Here is an 18,038-nt window from a genome sequence, read left to right on the forward strand (position 1 = left end):
CGCTCTGTGAGAACCCAGCCTGAAGAATCACACACAGGTTGCCTGACTCACACACAGAGCCATAAAAAAAAAGGGCTGTAAAGAAACGTACCTGTCTGCAGACTTTAATTATCGGTACCATATCACCGACAGAAGGTTCTGTACCACTTGTAATCAGGAATGGTATTGCAGCTTCTGGCCACCAGGGGGAGCTCATCACAGCAGACGTGTACAGCAGGAGCAGAATGTACAGTATGGCATTTTCCGGCCAGCAGGGGGAGCTCACGACAGCACACTCGTACAGCACAGCAGGGACAGGATAATGGCGGCAGGAGAAGGGGTAACGGCATACTGTCTGCAGATCTACCGATACAGCTGGCAGTAGGAGACAACGGGGATGGCAGCAGGGGACGGGCCTCTTGATATGCCTGCACATTTACAAGCGATGGCCGCGGAAGGGGCCATCAGGATCGGCAGCAGGTGACTGTCTTCATGTCCTGCATGCAGCTGCTCTGCAACGGGCGGTGAAGGTAGGGGACAGCGGCGGCGGGCTAAAAAGCATCACAGCTGCATGCTCTGGTGTTGTGTTTGGCGGGCATGCTTACATAGAAACACACTTTACTATGCCTTACTATCGGGGGGTGCCTTATATTTGGGACTTCTTCAAATGTCTTACTATGCCTTACTTTCAGGGGGTGCCCTATTTTTGGGGAAACACGGTGGTAACCTGTTGTAACGCCTCTAGCTTCAATACAAGATGTGATATGGATGGCTGCAGAGGCTCTACTACGTGTTGTACTGACATTAGCTTGGATACAAAAAGTGGTCTAAAAGAGAACCTGGTAACTACAGGCCGGTAAGTCTCACTTCAATAATTGGAAAAATATTTGAGGGGTTTCTGAGAGACATCATCCTAGAATACCTCAAGGAGAACAACAGTATAACCCCTTATCAGCACAGGTTCATGAGGAATCCATCATGTCAGACCAATCTGATCAGCTTCTACGATGAAGTAAGTTCTAGGCTGGACCTGGGAGAGTCTATTGATCTTGTATATCTGGATTTCTCTAAAGCATTTAACACCATGGCGCATAATAGGCTGATATATAAAATGTAGCAGCTCGGTCTGGGAAAAAATGTGTGTATCTGGGTAAAGAATAAGCTCAGAGATAGAAAGCAGAGGGTGGTAAAAAATGGTTCATACTCTGATTGGGCCACCATCGCTAGTGGGCTGCCACGGGGTTCAGTATTAGGCCCCATTCTGTTAAATATATTTATCAATGGCCTGATAGAAGGACTACACAGTAAAATATTAATATTTTCAGATGATACAAAACTATACAAGATAATTGATACAACGGAGGAAAATATGTGGCTACAAACGGACCTGGATAAACTGGGTGCTTGGGCGGAAAAATGGCAAATGAAGTTCAATGTGGATAAATGTAAGGTTGGTGACATCAGTTTCTCCTGCCCATGTGCATAACCTCCACCCTGTGCCAGTCACTACACTGATGCCTCCACCCTGTGCCAGTCACTACACTGATGCCTCCACCCTGTGCCGGTCACTACACTGATGCCTCCACCCTGTGCCGGTCACTACACTGATGCCTCCACCCTGTGCCGGTCACTACACTGTGCCTCCACCCTGTGCCGGTCACTACAGTCATGCCTCCACCCTGTGCCGGTCACTACAGTCATGCCTCCACCCTGTGCCGGTCACTGCACTGATGTCTCCACCCTGTGCCTGTCACTACACTGATGCCTCCATCCTGTGCCAGTCACTGCACTGATGTCTCCACCCTGTGCCAGTCACTACACTGATGTCTCCACCCTGTGCCAGTCACTACACTACTGGCTCCACCTTATGCCAATCACTATAATGGTTGACGGGCAACTCAGCTGATCGGTCAGGGTCCCGAGCAGTGGACCCCAGCCAATCAACTATTGGTGACCTATTCTAATGATGGGTCATCAATAGTATTTCCAATGAAAACCCCTTTAATGACCTTAACAAAGGGACTTGGATCTCTTGTGCTGCAGGAATGCATTGAGAATGCTATCTTGCTCTTGATGGCAAAAAAGAGACTACAGATGGTACTTAATGAGGTGCTTGGGGTCCAGTAGAGGTATAGTGACAACCTGTGTTATTGTGCCATATAGGAAGTGGGTGGTGTTGTTCCTGCTGGAGTGTCCCCTGGGAACTGGTTCTAATCCTTGTAGTACTTTTGACAAATTTGGCATCCACCGAGTTAGTACAGAACGGTACAACTGGGGGCTCAGTACTTGGTACTGATGGGTGGAGGGCCATACAGGACCCTCTCAGGTCTCAGACAGATTATCCCATCTGCTTGTTGATGGCTACACCGTTAGGATGTAATTAGAGATGAGCGAGCGTACTCGGATAAGCACTACTCGCTCGAGTAATTGGCTTTATCCGAGTATCGCTGTGCTCGGGGCTAAAGATTCGGGTGCCGCTGCGGCTGACAGGTGAGTCGCAGCGGGGAGCAGGGGAGAGCGGGCGGGAGAGAAGGAGAGAAAGATCTTACCTCCGTTCCTCCCCGCTCTCCCCTGCAGCTCCCCGCTCCGTGCCGGCACCCGAATCTTTAGCCCCGAGCACAGCGGTACTCGGATAAAGCCAATTACTCGAGCGAGTACCGCTTATCCGAGTACGCTCGCTCATCTCTAGATGTAATCTATGTCTTTGTATCTTATATAAGAAAGATGCTGCTTTGGCCAATCATTTTTTCCCATTATCGCAGTGTAATGTGTCTCTATTTACTGGGACAGAACTTGGGCAGAAGCTTGTATTGTTGCAGGAGTATATAGGTATATCGCATCTACAATACGTCATGAGTTTCATAGTGGCTTGTAAGGTGGGCAACCTGCAGAGGGAGGCACAAACTTTTCCTAGGATCACATTGTCATCGCAGAGCACTTCCAAGGGCCACAGTTAAACGCATAATGTCACATCATGAATACCTTAAACAAAATTGCAATTAAAAAAGTGAAATCTAATTTTTTTTAATTATTATTTTTTCTGAAGTTTCTGTTTTATTTTCCCAGAACATTGTATTTTTCTTCCATTACTAATTGCAACATAGAAAGTGACAGCTCAGCAGTCATAGGGCAGTGCCGGAGGAGGGTGGAGAGCCATGTGATGGGGTTTATAGGTGCAGCACAGACAGATAAGAGGTGAGACAAGTTTATCCTCTAGAGGAAAGGTAAAATGAGATATCTATCGGGAAATTATAGCTTTGAGTAGTGGAAAGATGAAGAACATGTTATAATGTCTATGTAGCAGACAAGCTGCCACTTGCACTATAATAACCACAAAGCATAACGAGGTTTTCTGGTTTTACAGTATGGAAATAAAACGTAATTGCTGTAAACATGAAAAGTTCTACAACTTTCTATCATTCTTACGTTCAGAAGCAGTAATCCGGTATATACCTAGTCCTGCTGCCAGCTGAGAAATGAATACAGTTGTATCCAGTCTAGACAACGCTCTGTGAGCTAAACACATGCTCCAGACTGTAGGAAAGTACCCCAAAGTTATGCAGTTGCTGCTGATGTCAAAAAACATTAAATGACAAATACAAGGTGTAAAATCTAATCATCGAAGATGACAAAATATTTAAAATCATCTTCTTATGAACAACGGGCTGAGTCTTGTACCCAGATTTACAAGCAATGGGCAGGAGATGCAGAATCACAACCAACTAGTCAGGGCTGAGGCAAGCGTAAAATATGCGGTCACCCCTGCAGCGCATACGATTCTCCAGGGACGGCTCACTAGTCCTATGGCAGTGCCCGTAGTAGAGAAGGAGGGTGGTGGAGAGCCGTATGATGAGGTTGGTAGTTGCAGATCAGAGTGAGTAATACTAAGGTAAAGCACGCTTTATACATGGAAAGCAAATAGCGGTTTCCTCTTGTCATAGTAACACCCACAAAGCATTTGGCATCATTTTCATTTCCGGAAACGGAAAGAAAAAGTTTCCAAGTCCATAGAAATGTACTGAAGCCAAAGATCTTCATGTTCAATACATTTCTGTAATTTCATCCCATCCGATTTTAATTAGTCGTGCCCGACTCTCGTGACTTTATAGGCGAACATTCTCCATGCTTCCCTGTCAAGCACGGCTTTGTTCAACTGCTTGATGCACATACTGGTATCCATTTTGATGGCGTGGAGCCAGCGTGTTCTTTGTCGGCCCATTCTTCTGGTTCAATTGGTCGTTCCTAACATTATTGACTTCTCTAGTGAGTTTGCACACATGACGTGGCCACAGTAAGTCAGTCCCAGTCTAGTGGCTTTAGCTTCTACTAATGTCTCTGGTTTTATGTGATCCAGCGCTTCTCTGTTTGTTACGCTGGCTGCCCATGGTGGTCTTTATCATTTCTGCCAGCACCACATTTCGAATGCATCAATTCTTTCTTCTGTTGGCCTTCCAACTCTCGGATCCATACATCATCCTAGGAAAGACGATGTCTCCAACTAGGCTGCTTTTGGGAGTTAGAATGAAATCTTTGATCTTCCAGATCTTATTCATGCCAAGCATTGCAGAGCGGCCCAATGCGATCCAACGTTTAATTTCTAGGGAGGATTTGCCATCACAGTCTTTTTTTTTTATCCATGGAAGATGAAGTTCTGAACTGATTCAATTTCTTCCATTAGGTCCTGTTTTCATGATCTTTGTTTTCTTGATGTTAAGGTGTAGCCTCATTTTTTCACTTTCTTCCTCAAAATCATGTTTGCTGGATGAAGAAGAGGAGGACCTGATAGCCATATCCTCATCATATCTTGACCTCTTAGTAACCAGCCCATTGCTTTTTTATGTCCTGGCTTGCTGAGCTTTAATCCCCAGGGACGTAAAAATATGCTCCCCGCGGGTATTAAAACATTGCAAGCTGTGGATGTAACAGCTCTATACTGCCGGTTATATGTGTAGCCAGGAGCAGAGAGATATCAACGGGAGCCGCTGTATGCTGTACCCCGTCACATGATCGCTGCTATTCAATGGATAACAGCGATCATGCAAAGAAAAAAAAAAGTTTTAAAAAAGTTTGTTTCAACTCTCCTCGCACATCATATCTGTGAGGGGACATGAAATTATGTACCTTAAGGCCCCCGGATTTATCCGCAAACTTCACCACGGCTTCTGCGCATGCGCCTGCCGCCCAAAATGGTGGACGCATGTGCAAAAGCCGCAGATTACCAGGGTAATTCAAAATCTCCCTGCTCCTGGCTATCATACGTAGTCAAGAGCCTAGAGAGTTCATGGGGGGGGGGGGGGCACGGTACACGGTCCCTGGTCTCGTGATCACCATTTTCCAATAGAAAATGGCGATCACGTAAAAGTTAAAAAAAGTTACCGTATATTCCGGCGTATAAGGTGACTGGGCATATTAGACGACCCCCCAACTGTCACCTTATTCGCCGGGAATACAGTGTAAAAAAAAAAAAAAAAAAAAGCAGTACTCACCTCCCTCGGCGATCTGCGGCGCTGCTGCAGGCTGTCGCTCCCTCCTCGTCCCCAACAGAGCATTGCTTTCTGGATGTGGGGCTTGAAATCCCCGCCTCGAGAAAGCTAATGCTGTGATTGGCTAACTGACGCGGCTCCAGGCAATCACAGCCATTCAATGACATCATTAAATGGCTGTGATTGGCTAACTCACGCGGCGTCAGCTAATCACAGCCATTCAATGTTGCTGCCAATTACAGGCAGTGCTTATTCATTAATTCTGTAATTGGCTTATCGCTCAGCCAATCAGTGCAGACTTTTCAGGAGGCGGGGATTTTTTTAATTCCCTGTCTGCTGAACGTGCTGGGCAGCAGTGCTAGGGAGCCAGCTGGAGGGCTCTCCTGAGCGGCAGAGAGGTGAGTAAAGTCTTTTTTTTTGTTTTTCTCACCAGCTAGGGATGATTTTAAGGGAAGGGCTTATATTTCAAGCCCTTCCCTTCAAGCCCTTCCCTTTTAAGCCCTTCATGAAAATCATGTTGCGGGTGTTGCCTAAAAACCACTGCTTTCAATGGGGCCGGCAGCAGCGCAGACCCCATTGAAAGCAGTGGGATAGCATCCTGGACTTCTGTCACAGCTGTGGCAGAGGATTCCATCATCCCCGTGATGCAAATCTCTACTGAAACATCGCAAATTAGTATGAAATCATTGAAAATCATTGGTTTCATAATCATCGCTGTCGCATCGCAGGGAAAAAAAGTCGCAAGTGGGTGTCCACCATTAACCTTTTAGTTTTCTGACTCCCTCTTATTAAAATGAATTCCAGCCTAACTACACTTTGTTAAATGAACTGGTAGTTAGAAAGTTGCTCTTAACTTGCAGGTAAAGTACTTTTATCCTGTAGTGCCAGTCCGGGTCACTACAATGTGTCCCCAGGAGAACGAGTAGGTGAATACGGCTAATTTATGGTTTTAACACCGTTGCTGCCATTTCTAAAATAACTTCCACACCCGGACAACCCATTTAATTACATAGTGTAGCAGTGAACAGCATAAAAATGGTGTAATTCTTTTCGCAACCCTCCCAAAAAGCTGCTAAAAGACAACTCATGAAAGGTTAATCTACATCATAGGCTAAAGTGTTGCAGAATATCACTGACATATTTCCTCATCTGCTTCCTGCAGTATATTGGAGGGTGGAGCAGGTTCTGTAGGAGATAAGTATCAACTTGTAATGTAATCAGGGGGTTAATCATTATCCTAGATTTTCACAGTAAGAATTCAAGAGAAGATCGGAGACTCCACAGATGGATTGTATCTTCTGAGCTCCCCACAAAGTAAGACGGTAGATAAGTTGTGTGTTGTGATGTTCTGCAGCAGCTGAGGCGTGCATTGTGGTGTTTTGCGGCAGCTGAGGCGTGCATTGTGGTGTTCTGCGGCAGCTGAGACGTGCATTGTGATGTTCTGCAGCAGCTGAGGTGTGCATTGCGATGTTCTGCAGCAGATGAGGCGTGTATTGTGATGTTCTGCAGCAGCTGAGGCATGCATTGTGATGTTCTGCAGCAGCTTAGGTGTGTATTGTGATGTTCTGCAGCAGATGAGGCGTTCATTGCGATGTTCTGCAGCAGATGAGGCGTGCATTGCGATGTTCTGCAGCAGATGAAGCATGTATCGTGATGTTCTGTAGCAGCTGAAGCATGTATTGTGATGTTCTGTGATTAGTTACTGTTTTGGGGAACATCTAGTTTTCGGTGATCCTTGGATGTTCTTTCAGTACTTCCTTATAATTGTTTGACTTCCCTAGAACTCTTCCTGGGATCAGATGTATAACCTGAAGCCCAACCTCCATGCAGAATCTATTACCGGCCATTGTTCCCTCTGAGTTGCCTACACTGGATATTATACAGTTAACCAATACCCCACTCTGCAGAAAGCTATACCTGGAATTGGGTTCCGTTACCTTTTTAATATGTTGCTTTAACTCACTTTCCCTAATTTATTGCATGTCTTACTCACATTACTTAGGCCTCATGTCCACGGGGAAAATCAGGCCCGCCGCGGATTCTTCATGGAGAATCCAGCAGCGGGTCCCTCCTGCCCCGCGGGCAAGAGGCTAAAAATAAGAATAAACTCACCTGTCCAGACGCTGCGGATCTTCCCTCCGTTGCGGCCGGATCTTCTTTCTTTGGCCCGGCAGACGGAGGGAAGATCTGCAGCGTCTGGACAGGTATGTTTTAATTCTGGTACGGGTGTTCCGCGGATCTGGACGGCTTCCATAGGCTTCATTAGAAGACCCGCACAAAAATGGAGCATGTCGCGTTTTTTTTCCTGCACGCGGATCCGCGCCTGAAAGGAAAAATGACCTCTGCAGGTATTTAATTACCTGCGGGTGTCCAATACATCCCTATGGGGCGCAGATCTGCGTGCTGGAGAAAGGCTGCTGATTTTGAATATTATTTATCCCGTGGACATGAGGCCTTACAGTAGGACACCTGTAAGACTACCTGCACACGGCAGAGCCGTATTCAGCATGCGGGAGCCTGCAGCGGTATCTGACCCTGACAGCAGCTGGCGCCCGTTTCTTCACTCTTCATCTGTACTGCGGATGGTTGTGGCGAGCCGCCATCAGATATGGGCAGTACAGTTCTTTTTTTCAAATGTTTTTTTTTTCCCGCGCCGTCTCTAGGCAATGATGTGGAATCCGCAACCTGTCCGCATTGTTAATCGCGGAAGAGTCGTGGGTCAGATGGCTTATACTGACGTCAATAGATGCCTTTGTCGCAGAATCCGTGCAAAAATAGAGCAGGCTGCAATTTTTCCCTGCAATTTGCTTCTGCTTGTGTGAGGAAGACTCTATTTCCCACAGCATGCTATGAAGAGTATGTGCTGCAGCTCCACGGTGCGGACACCCCCCAGCCCACCCACCGTGGATTCCGCAGCAAAAATCTGTCCGTGTGCCACCAGCCTAAGGTTTGTGTGCAGCCGGCCTACGGCTCAGCAATACTCTACAAAGTAGAATCCATTTTTTTAGCCGCATTGGAGCAATAAACAATTGTTGCAAATGTCTGCACCCTTTAATAACAAAATGTACATTATGCCACCCCTCTCCAAAATCCCAGGAGTAGGACCGGTGTCACTTTCCCTCGTGAAGGCCTCTTTGTGGTGTTGCCCACATGATCTCCAGACCAATCTCCGGCTATCACTGAGTCAGAGACAAAAGCGGGACTCATTGCTGAAGAATTTAGACCTCCATTCCAGCCTCCACTGCAGTCTAGCTCTGCACCATGATAGCATTAGAGAGCGGTGGTGAGCTTAACGCCTCCTTCACACGGGCGACAAAGTGATGTGATTTTGTTTCGTTGCTACAATGCTACAAATCACATAAATGTGAAGCCCATGCTTTCCTATGGGTTGATTCTCACATGCGATATTTTGTAGCATGCAACAACCTGACAAAAACCTCCGGCGATATGCACGCGGCTCGTGAGGGTTCGTAGCCCATGTTTCCCTATGGAGCCTTCCTCTCTGTTGCATCACATTGCATGAAAACGCGATTTTCGTGTGGTGCGGTGCAACATTGACAGTAGGAAATCCTACTGTTGTTGCCCTGGCTGCAAGAAAAAAATGAGGAAAAAAAACCCGCATACATTACCTGAGAAGCACTGCCAGTTTGGCAGCATTTTCTTCTCGGGTCCCCGACACTATTTTCCTTCATCTCTTCTGGCCGGGGATTGAAAAATCCTCGCCTCCGGGAAGCGCCACCTGTGATTGGCTGACACGTAGTCAATCACAGCCAGCGCTCGATGAACTAATCACAGCCATTGATCGAGCGCTGGCTCTGATTGGCTAAGCCTCAGCCAATCACAGCCACTGCTTCCAGGAGGCTGGGATTTTTCAATCCACGGCCAGAAGAGATGAAGAAGACAAGTGCCAGGGAGCCGAAAGAAGCTACAGCAAAGCCCTGGACAGCGTTTCTAGGTGAAGTATACTTTTTTTTTTGGCAGTTCGGGCTTATTTTCAGGGTAGGGCTACAAAATCCTCACATGTGGTGCTACAAAGTTGCACAACTTTGTAGCACTAATAAAACGCTGCATTGCCGTGAGAAGATACAGCGATATCACACAGACCAGCAATGCGATATCACTGTGATTTTCTCACGGCAATGCCATGTTGCCCGTGTGAAGGAGGCCTAATGGAATACCTGTTGCTGGACATCTGGCTGGTAGCTCAATGTCTGATGTTTTGTGTTGACGCTGTTCGATACCTTAGGCTTGGGGAGTGATGTTTAATTTACCTTGCAGTACAGAATAGATCACTACGCACCGTTCTTCTAACCTGACAACCCTTCCACACTGAGATTCACCTGTGTGCACTTCTTGCTGTCATTCCAGTTCAGCATTGTTCTCTCAACCACTGCGACACGCAACATGGAACACCGCTGATATCTCAGCCTACGTGCATAGAGTGATAAACCAAGGTCTCTCAGATCAGGATTCTGACCCTCTCAGTTTGTAACATGTGGTGATAACTGACATGTCAACGCACGAGGCTTCGCACATAATTATACCAACAAGATACTTTATCCAATTTTTGAGGTTTCATGTTGCTAAAAACATTTGCTTTTGATCTACCTTGGATACAATTGAAGCACCTCCCACATGCCACAGATTGAAGCTCGGTGCTTGAAAAATGTGATTGTTTGCCTATCTGAGCAACACCTTCTACTTCATGGATTTGCATAAACTTATGGCTTGTCCTTCTTGGTGCTGCAGTTTTAATGTTGAGGAGTGTATTATTGTACAGCAGAATCACTCGTGTCCCGTCTTCCCCTTTCTAGATTTTACAGACCTCACACTCGCCATGGACCTGGTCGCAGTTCTCCTTTCTGTCATCATCATCTTATTCTTGGTCAATGCTTTCAGGAACTATAAACAAGGAGATTACAAAAATTTCCCACCTGGACCAAAACCTTTACCGATCATTGGGAATGTCCTCATGTTGGACATGTCAAAGCCTCATAAAACATTCATGGAGGTAATGTACAAATCTGTAATTATGTAAAGCAGGGGTGCAGAAAGTTACCATTTACATCTGAAAGTTGGGAGTCCAAAATTTGTAACCTGCAACAACTGGGTTAATGGGGACCATCTACTTCCTTGGGCATACCCTTATAAATAAGAAAACTGGGCAAAACTGATGTTCTTGTAGAGGGTTTTTTAAGGCTTTGGGATGGGTTGGCACAGAGGGAGGGGGGCCGGGACTGAGGGCACTTACTTTACGTAGGATCACTACTGGGGAAATACTCCAGAAAGAAGCTTTGCAGTGCAGCAGTAAATGACTGGAGACAGTCAGGAGTGATGATTAGAGATGAGCGAGCACGCTCGGATAAAGCAGTTACTCGAGCGGGTAACTTCTTACTGGTCCGAGCAGGCTCGGGGGGAGGCAGCGGGGGGAGAGTTGAAGAAATCTGTCTCTCCCCCCACTACCCACTGCCGCCCCCCGCTCCCCCCCGAGCCTGCTCGGACCAGTAAGCAATTACTCGAGAAGAGCGATGCTAGCTCGAGTAACTGCTTTATCCAAACGTGCTCGCTCATCTCTAGTGATAATCATTGGAAGGGTGGCTGTATACATTAAAACTACGCTCATTGTTAAAAAAATCAAGCTCGTGGAAAGGAGTTGTTGGAATTGAATGAAACCTTCTCTCTGTGATTGTAACGTTGATATAAGTAAGTGATTACAATATCAGAGCAAAGGCGTAGCTTATTAAAAAAAACTGAACACTTTAGGAGAGGCTCTAGTACCCTGTTGGTCCACCCCTAGCTTTGATACAAGATGTGATATGGGCGGGCATGGAGGCTCTAGTACCCTGTTGTACCACCCCTAGCTGGAATATAAGATGTATGCAGGGAGGTATGGAGGCTCTAGTGCCCTGTTGTACCACTTCTAGCTTGGTTGCAAGATGTGATATGTGTGGGCATGGAGGCTCTAGTACCCTGTTGTGCCGCTTCTAGCTTGGATACAAGATGTGATACGGGCGGGCATGGAGGCTCTAGTGCCCTGTTTTACTGCCTCTAGCTTGGATGCAAGATGTGATGCGGGCATGGAGGCTCTAGTGCCCTGTTATACTGCCTCTAGCTTGTATACAAGATGTGATACGGGTGGGCATGGAGGCTCTAGTACCCTGTTGTGCTGCCTCTTGCTTGGATACAAGATGTGATATACGTAGGCATGGAGGCTCTAGTACCCTGTTTTACTGCCTCTAGCTTGGATGCAAGATGTGATACGGGCGAGCATGGAGGCTCTAGTACCCTGTTGGGCTGTCTCTAGCTTGTATACAAGATGTCAAATGGATGTGCATGGAAGCATACAGCTATCCTGCAGCATATTGGTCTACATTTACTGTAACTGAGCCTCTAAATCGTGCAAATGCATAGGCTGTCGAAGTTGTCCCAGATGGTCCGGTACATATTCTATTGGGGATAAATCTGTCAACCGAGATGGCTACAGAAGTGTGACAATGCTGTGGAGGGATTCTTGTAACACCCTTGTGCTCAGCTGGTCTTCGCTTTGTGGTTCATATGCTGTGGTATAGTGTGTACCCCAAATCAACGCCAGAGGGGCAGCAGAGAAAACAGTTACAGCTCATGTTTACTTGCACTTAATAGCATGGTGATGCAACATCTAAAAGATGAAAGCACCCTTAAAATGCTACCGTCAATTCTGACAATGGCATTTAAATCCCCCAACCAATGTTCCGGGGTCCCGTACGAGCCCCCACGATGAGATTGCGGGGGGCCATGCAGGTGTAATGGCAGCCAGGGGCCTTCCGAAAGGCTCCAGCGCTGTGTTAGCCGAATGTCTGTCAAGCCATGCCCGAGGCATGGCTTGATAGAATGGATGTTAGAACGCGGTATGAGGTAATGCTATGGCATTGCATCATACTGCAGAAGCAGTCAAAGTGTTCTTGTTCCCTTTGGGGACTTAAAAAAAAATTTAAGTTAAAAAAAGTTTTACTAATTAATAGAGATGAGCGAGCACCAAAATGCTCGGGTGCTCGTTACTCGGGACGAACTTTTCGCGATGCTCGAGGGTTTGTTTCGAGTAACGAACCCCATTGAAGTCAATGGGCGACCCGAGCATTTTTGTATTTCGCCGATGCTCGCTAAGGTTTCCTTGTGTGAAAATCTGGGCAATTCAAGAAAGTGATGGGAACGACACAGCAACGGATAGGGCAGGCGAGGGGCTACATGTTGGGCTGCATCTCAAGTTCACAGGTCCCACTATTAAGCCACAATAGCGGCAAGAGTGCCCCCCCTCCCAAAAACTTTTACTTCTGAAAAGCCCTCATTAGCATGGCATACCTTAGCTAAGCACCACACTACCTCCAACAAAGCACAATCACTGCCTGCATGACACTCCACTGCCACTTCTCCTGGGTTACATGCTGCCCAATCGCCCCCCCTCCCCCCCACAGCGCACACCAAAGTGTCCCCGTGCAGCCTTCAGCTGCCCTCATGCCACACCACCCTCATGTCTATTTAGAAGTGCGTCTGCCATGACGAGGAACCGCAGGCACACACTGCAGAGGGTTGGCACGGCTAGGCAGCGACCCTCTTTAAAAGGGGCGGGGCGATAGCCCACAATGCTGTACAGAAGCAATGAGAAATAGAATCCTGTGCCACCGCCATCAGGAGCTGCACATGTGGGCATAGCAATGGGGAACCTATGTGCCACACACTATTCATTCTATCAAGGTGTCTCTGCATGCCCCAGTCAGACCGGGCTTTTTAATTCATAGACACAGGCAGGTACAACTCCCTATTGTGAAGTCCCTGTCGACCGACAGCATGGGTGGCTCCCTGGAACACACCGGCGATACATAAAAATATCCCATTGCATTGCCCAACACAGCTGAGGTAGTAATGTCGTGCTTAATGCAGGTGGGCTTCGGCCCACACTGCATGCCCCAGTCTGACTGGGGTTCTTTACAAGTGGACACATGTAGGTTAAACTCCGTGTGCACCTACAGCATGGGTGGCTCCCTGGAACCCACCGGCGGTACATAAAAATATCCCATTGCATTGCCCAACACAGCTGAGGTAGTAATGTCGTGCTTAATGCAGGTGGGCTTCGGCCCACACTGCATGCCCCAGTCAGACTGGGGTTCTTTACAAGTGGAAACAGATGCATTTATAATTCCCTGTGGACCCACAGCATGGGTGGGTGCCAGGAAGCCACCGGCGGTACATAGAAATATCCCATTGCATTGCCCAACACAGCTGAGGTAGTAATGTTGTGCTTAATAAGGGTGGGCTTCGGCCCACACTGCATGCCCCAGTCAGACTGGGGTTCTTTACAAGTGGACAGATGTAGGTTAAACTCTGTGTGCACCTACAGCATGGGTGGCTCCCTGGAACCCACCGGCGGTACATAAAAATATCCCATTGCATTGCCCAACACAGCTGAGGTAGTAATGTCGTGCTTAATGCAGGTGGGCTTCGGCCCACACTGCATGCCCCAGTCAGACTGGGGTTCTTTACAAGTGGAATCAGATGCATTTATAATTCCCTGTGGACCCACAGCATGGGTGGGTGCCAGGAAGCCACCGGCGGTACACAGAAATATCACATTGCATTGCCCAACACAGCGGATGTAACGTCAGCTGTAATGCAGGTGGGCTAAAAATTCATTTGATTACACTGTAGGCGAGGGCCCACAAAAATTGCTGTATCAACAGTACTAATGTACATCCAAAAAATTGGCCATGGCCAACCAAAAGGGCAGGTGAAACCCATTAATCGCTTTGGTTAATGTGGCTTAAGTGGTAACTAGGCCTGGAGGCAGCCCAGTTTAACTAAAAATTGGTTCAAGTTAAAGTTTCAACGCTTTTAAGAGCATTGAAACATATAAAAATTGTTTAGAAAAATTATGAGTGAGCCTTGTGGCCCTAAGAAAAATTGCCCGTTCAGCGTGATTACGTGAGGTTTCAGGAGGAGGAGCAGGAGGAGGAGGAGGAATATTAGACACAGATTGATGAAGCAAAAAGGTCCCCGTTTTTGATGGGGATACAGAACGATGCTTCCATCCGCGTGTGCAGCCTACGTATTGCTTAGGTATCGCTGCTGTCCGCTGGTGGAGAAGAGAAGTCAGGGGAAATCCAGGCTTTGTTCATCTTGATGAGTGTTAGCCTGTCGGCACTGTCGGTTGACAGACGGGTACGCTTATCTGTCATGATTCCCCCAGCCGCACTAAACACCCTTTCCGACGACGCTAGCCGCAGGACAAGCAAGCACCTCCAGGGCATACAGCGCTAGTTCAGGCCACGTGTCCAGCTTCGACACCCAGTAGTTGTAGGGGGCAGAGGCGTCACCGAGGATGGTCGTGCGATCGGCTACGTACTCCCTCACCATCCTTTTACAGTGCTCCCGCCGACTCAGCCTTGACTGGGGAGCGGTGACACAGTCTTGCTGGGGAGCCATAAAGCTGGCCAGGCCCTTAAAGACTGTTGCACTGCCTGGGCTGTACATGCTGCTCGATCTCCGCACCTCCCCTGCTACCTGGCCCTCGGAACTGCGCCTTCTGCCACTACCGCTGTCGGATGGGAATTTTACCATCAGCTTGTCCGCCAGGGTCCTGTGGTATAGCAACACTCTCGAACCCCTTTCCTCTTCGGGAATGAGAGTGGGAAGGTTCTCCTTATAGCGTGGGTCGAGCAGTGTGTACACCCAGTAATCCGTAGTGGCCAGAATGCGTTGAATGCGAGGGTCACGAGAAAGGCATCCTAACATGAAGTCAGCCATGTGTGCCAGGGTTCCTGTACGCAACACATGGCTGTCCGCACTAGGAAGATCACTTTCAGGATCCTCCTCCTCCTCCTCCTCCTCAGGCCATACACGCTGAAATGACGACAGGCAAGCAGCATGGGTACCGTCAGCAGTGGGCCAAGCTGTCTCTTCCCCCTCCTCCTCATCCTCCTCATGCTCCTCCTCCTCCTCCTGAATGCGCTGAGATATAGACAGGAGGGTGCTCTGACTATCCAGCGACATACTGTCTTCCCCCGGCTCTGTTTCCGAGCGCAAAGCGGCTGCCTTTATGGTTTGCAGGGAACTTCTCAAGATGCATAGCAGAGGAATGGTGATGCTAATGATTGCAGCATCGCCGCTCACCACCTGGGTAGACTGATCAAAGTTTCGAAGGACCTGGCAGATGTCTGCCAACCAGGCCCACTCTTCTGAAAAGAATTGAGGAGGCTGACTCCCACTGCGCCGCCCCATGTTGGAGTTGGTATTCCACTATAGCTCTACGCTGCTCATAGAGCCTAGCCAACATGTGGAGCGTAGAGTTCCACCGTGTGGGCACGTCGCACAGCAGTCGGTGCACTGGCAGATTAAACCGATGTTGTAGGGTGCGCAGGGTGGCAGCGTCCGTGTGGGACTTGCGGAAATGTGCGCAGAGCCGGCGCACCTTTACGAGCAGGTCTGACAAGCGTGGGTAGCTTTTCAGAAAGCGCTGAACCACCAAATTAAAGACGTGGGCCAGGCATGGCACGTGCGTGAGGCTGCCGAGCTGCAGAGCCGCCACCAGGTTACGGCCGTTGTCACACACGACCATGCCCGGTTGGAGGCTCAGCGGCGCAAGCCAACGGTCGGTCTGCTCTGTCAGACCCTGCAGCAGTTCGTGGGCCGTGTGCCTCCTATCTCCTAAGCTGAGTAGTTTCAGCACGGCCTGCTGACGCTTGCCCACCGCTGTGCTGCCACGCCGCGCGACACCGACTGCTGGCGACGTCCTGCTGCTGCTGACACATCTAGATTGCGAGACAGAGGTTGAGGAGGAGGAGGAGGGTGCTTTAGTGGAAGAAGCATACACCGCCGAACATACCACCACCGAGCTGGGGCCCGCAATTCTGGGGGTGGGTAGGACTTGAGCGGTCCCAGGCTCTGACTCTGTCCCAGCCTCCACTAAATTCACCCAATGTGCCGTCAGGGGAGATGTAGTGGCCCTGCCCGACTGTGCTTGTCCACGTGTCCGTAGTTAAGTGGACCTTGCCACTAACCGCATTGGTGAGGGCGCGTACAATGTTGCAGGAGACGTGGTCGTGCAGGGCTGGGACGGCACATCGGGAAAAGTAGTGGCGACTGGGAACTGAGTAGCGCGGGGCCGCCGCCGCCATCATAGCTTTGAAGGACTCCGTTTCCACAACCCTATACGGCAGCATCTCAAGGCTGATAAATTTGGCTATGTGGACGGTTAACGGTTGAGCGTGCTGGTGCGTGGTGGCGTACTTGCGCTTGCGCTCCAACAGTTGCGCTAGCGACGGCTGGACTGTGCGGTGCGAGACATTGGTGGATGGGGCCGAGGACAGCGGAGGTGAGGGTGTGGGTGCAGGCCATGAGACGGTCGTGCCTGTGTCCTGAGAGGGGGGTTGGATCTCAGTGGCAGGTTGGGGCACAGGGGGAGAGGCAGCGGTGCAAACCGGAGGCGGTGAACGGCCTTCGTCCCACCTTGTGGGGTGCTTGGCCATCATATGTCTGCGCATGCTGGTGGTGGTCAGGCTGTTGGTGGTGGCTCCCCGGCTGATCTTGGCGCGACAAAGGTTGCACACCACTGTTCGTCGGTCGTCAGGCGTCTCTGTGAAAAACTGCCAGACCTTAGAGCACCTCGGCCTCTGCAGGGTGGCATGGCGCGAGGGGGTGCTTTGGGAAACACTTGGTGGATTATTCGGTCTGGCCCTGTCTCTACCCCTGGCCACCGCACTGCCTCTTGCAACCTGCCCTGCTGCTGCCCGTGCCTCCCCCTCTGAAGACCTGTCCTGTGTAGGCGTTGCACACCACGTGGGGTCAGTCACCTCATCGTCCTGCTGCTCTTCCTCCGAATCCTCTGTGTGCTGCTCCCTCGGACTTACTGCCCTTACTACTACCTCACTGCAAGACAACTGTGTCTCATCGTCATCGTCCTCCTCACCCACTGAAAGGTCTTGAGACAGTTGCCGGAAGTCCCCAGCCTCATCCCCCGGACCCCGGGAACTTTCCAATGGTTGGGCATCAGTGACGATAAACTCCTCTGGTGGTAGAGGAACCACTGCTGCCCAATCTGAGCAGGGGCCCGAGAAAAGTTCCTGGGAGTGTTCCCGCTCCTGAGCATGTGTCATTGTAGTGGAGTGAGGAGGCTGGGAGGAAGGAGGAGCAGCAGACAGAGGATTCGGATTTGCAGCAGTGGACGGCGCAGAACTGTGGCTGGACGATAGGTTGCTCGAAGCACTTTCTGCCATCCAGGACAGGACCTGCTCACACTGCTCATTTTCTAATAAAGGTCTCCCGCGTGGACCCATTAATTGGGCGATGAATGTGGGGACGCCAGAAACGTGCCTCTCTCCTAATCGCGCAGCAGTCGGCTGCAACACACCTGGATCAGGAGCTCGGCCTGTGCCCACACCCTCACTTGGCCCTCCGCGTCCTCGGCCGCGTCCACGTCCTCTAGGCCTACCCCTACCCCTCAGCATGCTGTATTACCAGTGATTTGATTTCACAGGCAGGAAATAAATTGGCGCAAGACTGCAGGCCAAATATAATTTTTTCGCTTTTTTGCAAAGGGAAGGCCCC

At 49.3% G+C, this 18,038-nt stretch overlaps 1 protein-coding gene and 1 long non-coding RNA gene across 3 annotated transcripts in view; one reads left to right on the plus strand and one right to left on the minus strand.

Moving 5' to 3' along the window:
- Positions 1 to 7,239, minus strand: part of LOC136620708 (uncharacterized) — a 39,238-nt gene extending 31,999 nt beyond the window's left edge. The window contains exon 1 of the long non-coding RNA XR_010791174.1: positions 7,166 to 7,239. This is a non-coding gene — a long non-coding RNA (uncharacterized lncRNA). The remainder of the gene's footprint in view (positions 1 to 7,165) is intronic.
- Positions 6,606 to 18,038, plus strand: part of LOC136620659 (cytochrome P450 2C14-like) — a 66,439-nt gene continuing 55,006 nt past the window's right edge. The window contains exons 1-2 of one of the 2 annotated variants that reach the window (XM_066595588.1): positions 6,606 to 6,776; positions 10,277 to 10,473. In XM_066595588.1, the coding sequence (XP_066451685.1) occupies positions 10,300 to 10,473 (174 nt within the window). In that variant the 5' untranslated portion in view covers positions 6,606 to 6,776; positions 10,277 to 10,299. The remainder of the gene's footprint in view (positions 6,777 to 10,276; positions 10,474 to 18,038) is intronic. The other variant, XM_066595579.1, reaches the window with a different exon arrangement.

This window comes from Eleutherodactylus coqui, chromosome 1 (assembly GCF_035609145.1).
Source record: "Eleutherodactylus coqui strain aEleCoq1 chromosome 1, aEleCoq1.hap1, whole genome shotgun sequence".
Taxonomy (NCBI): Eukaryota; Metazoa; Chordata; class Amphibia; order Anura; family Eleutherodactylidae; genus Eleutherodactylus; species Eleutherodactylus coqui.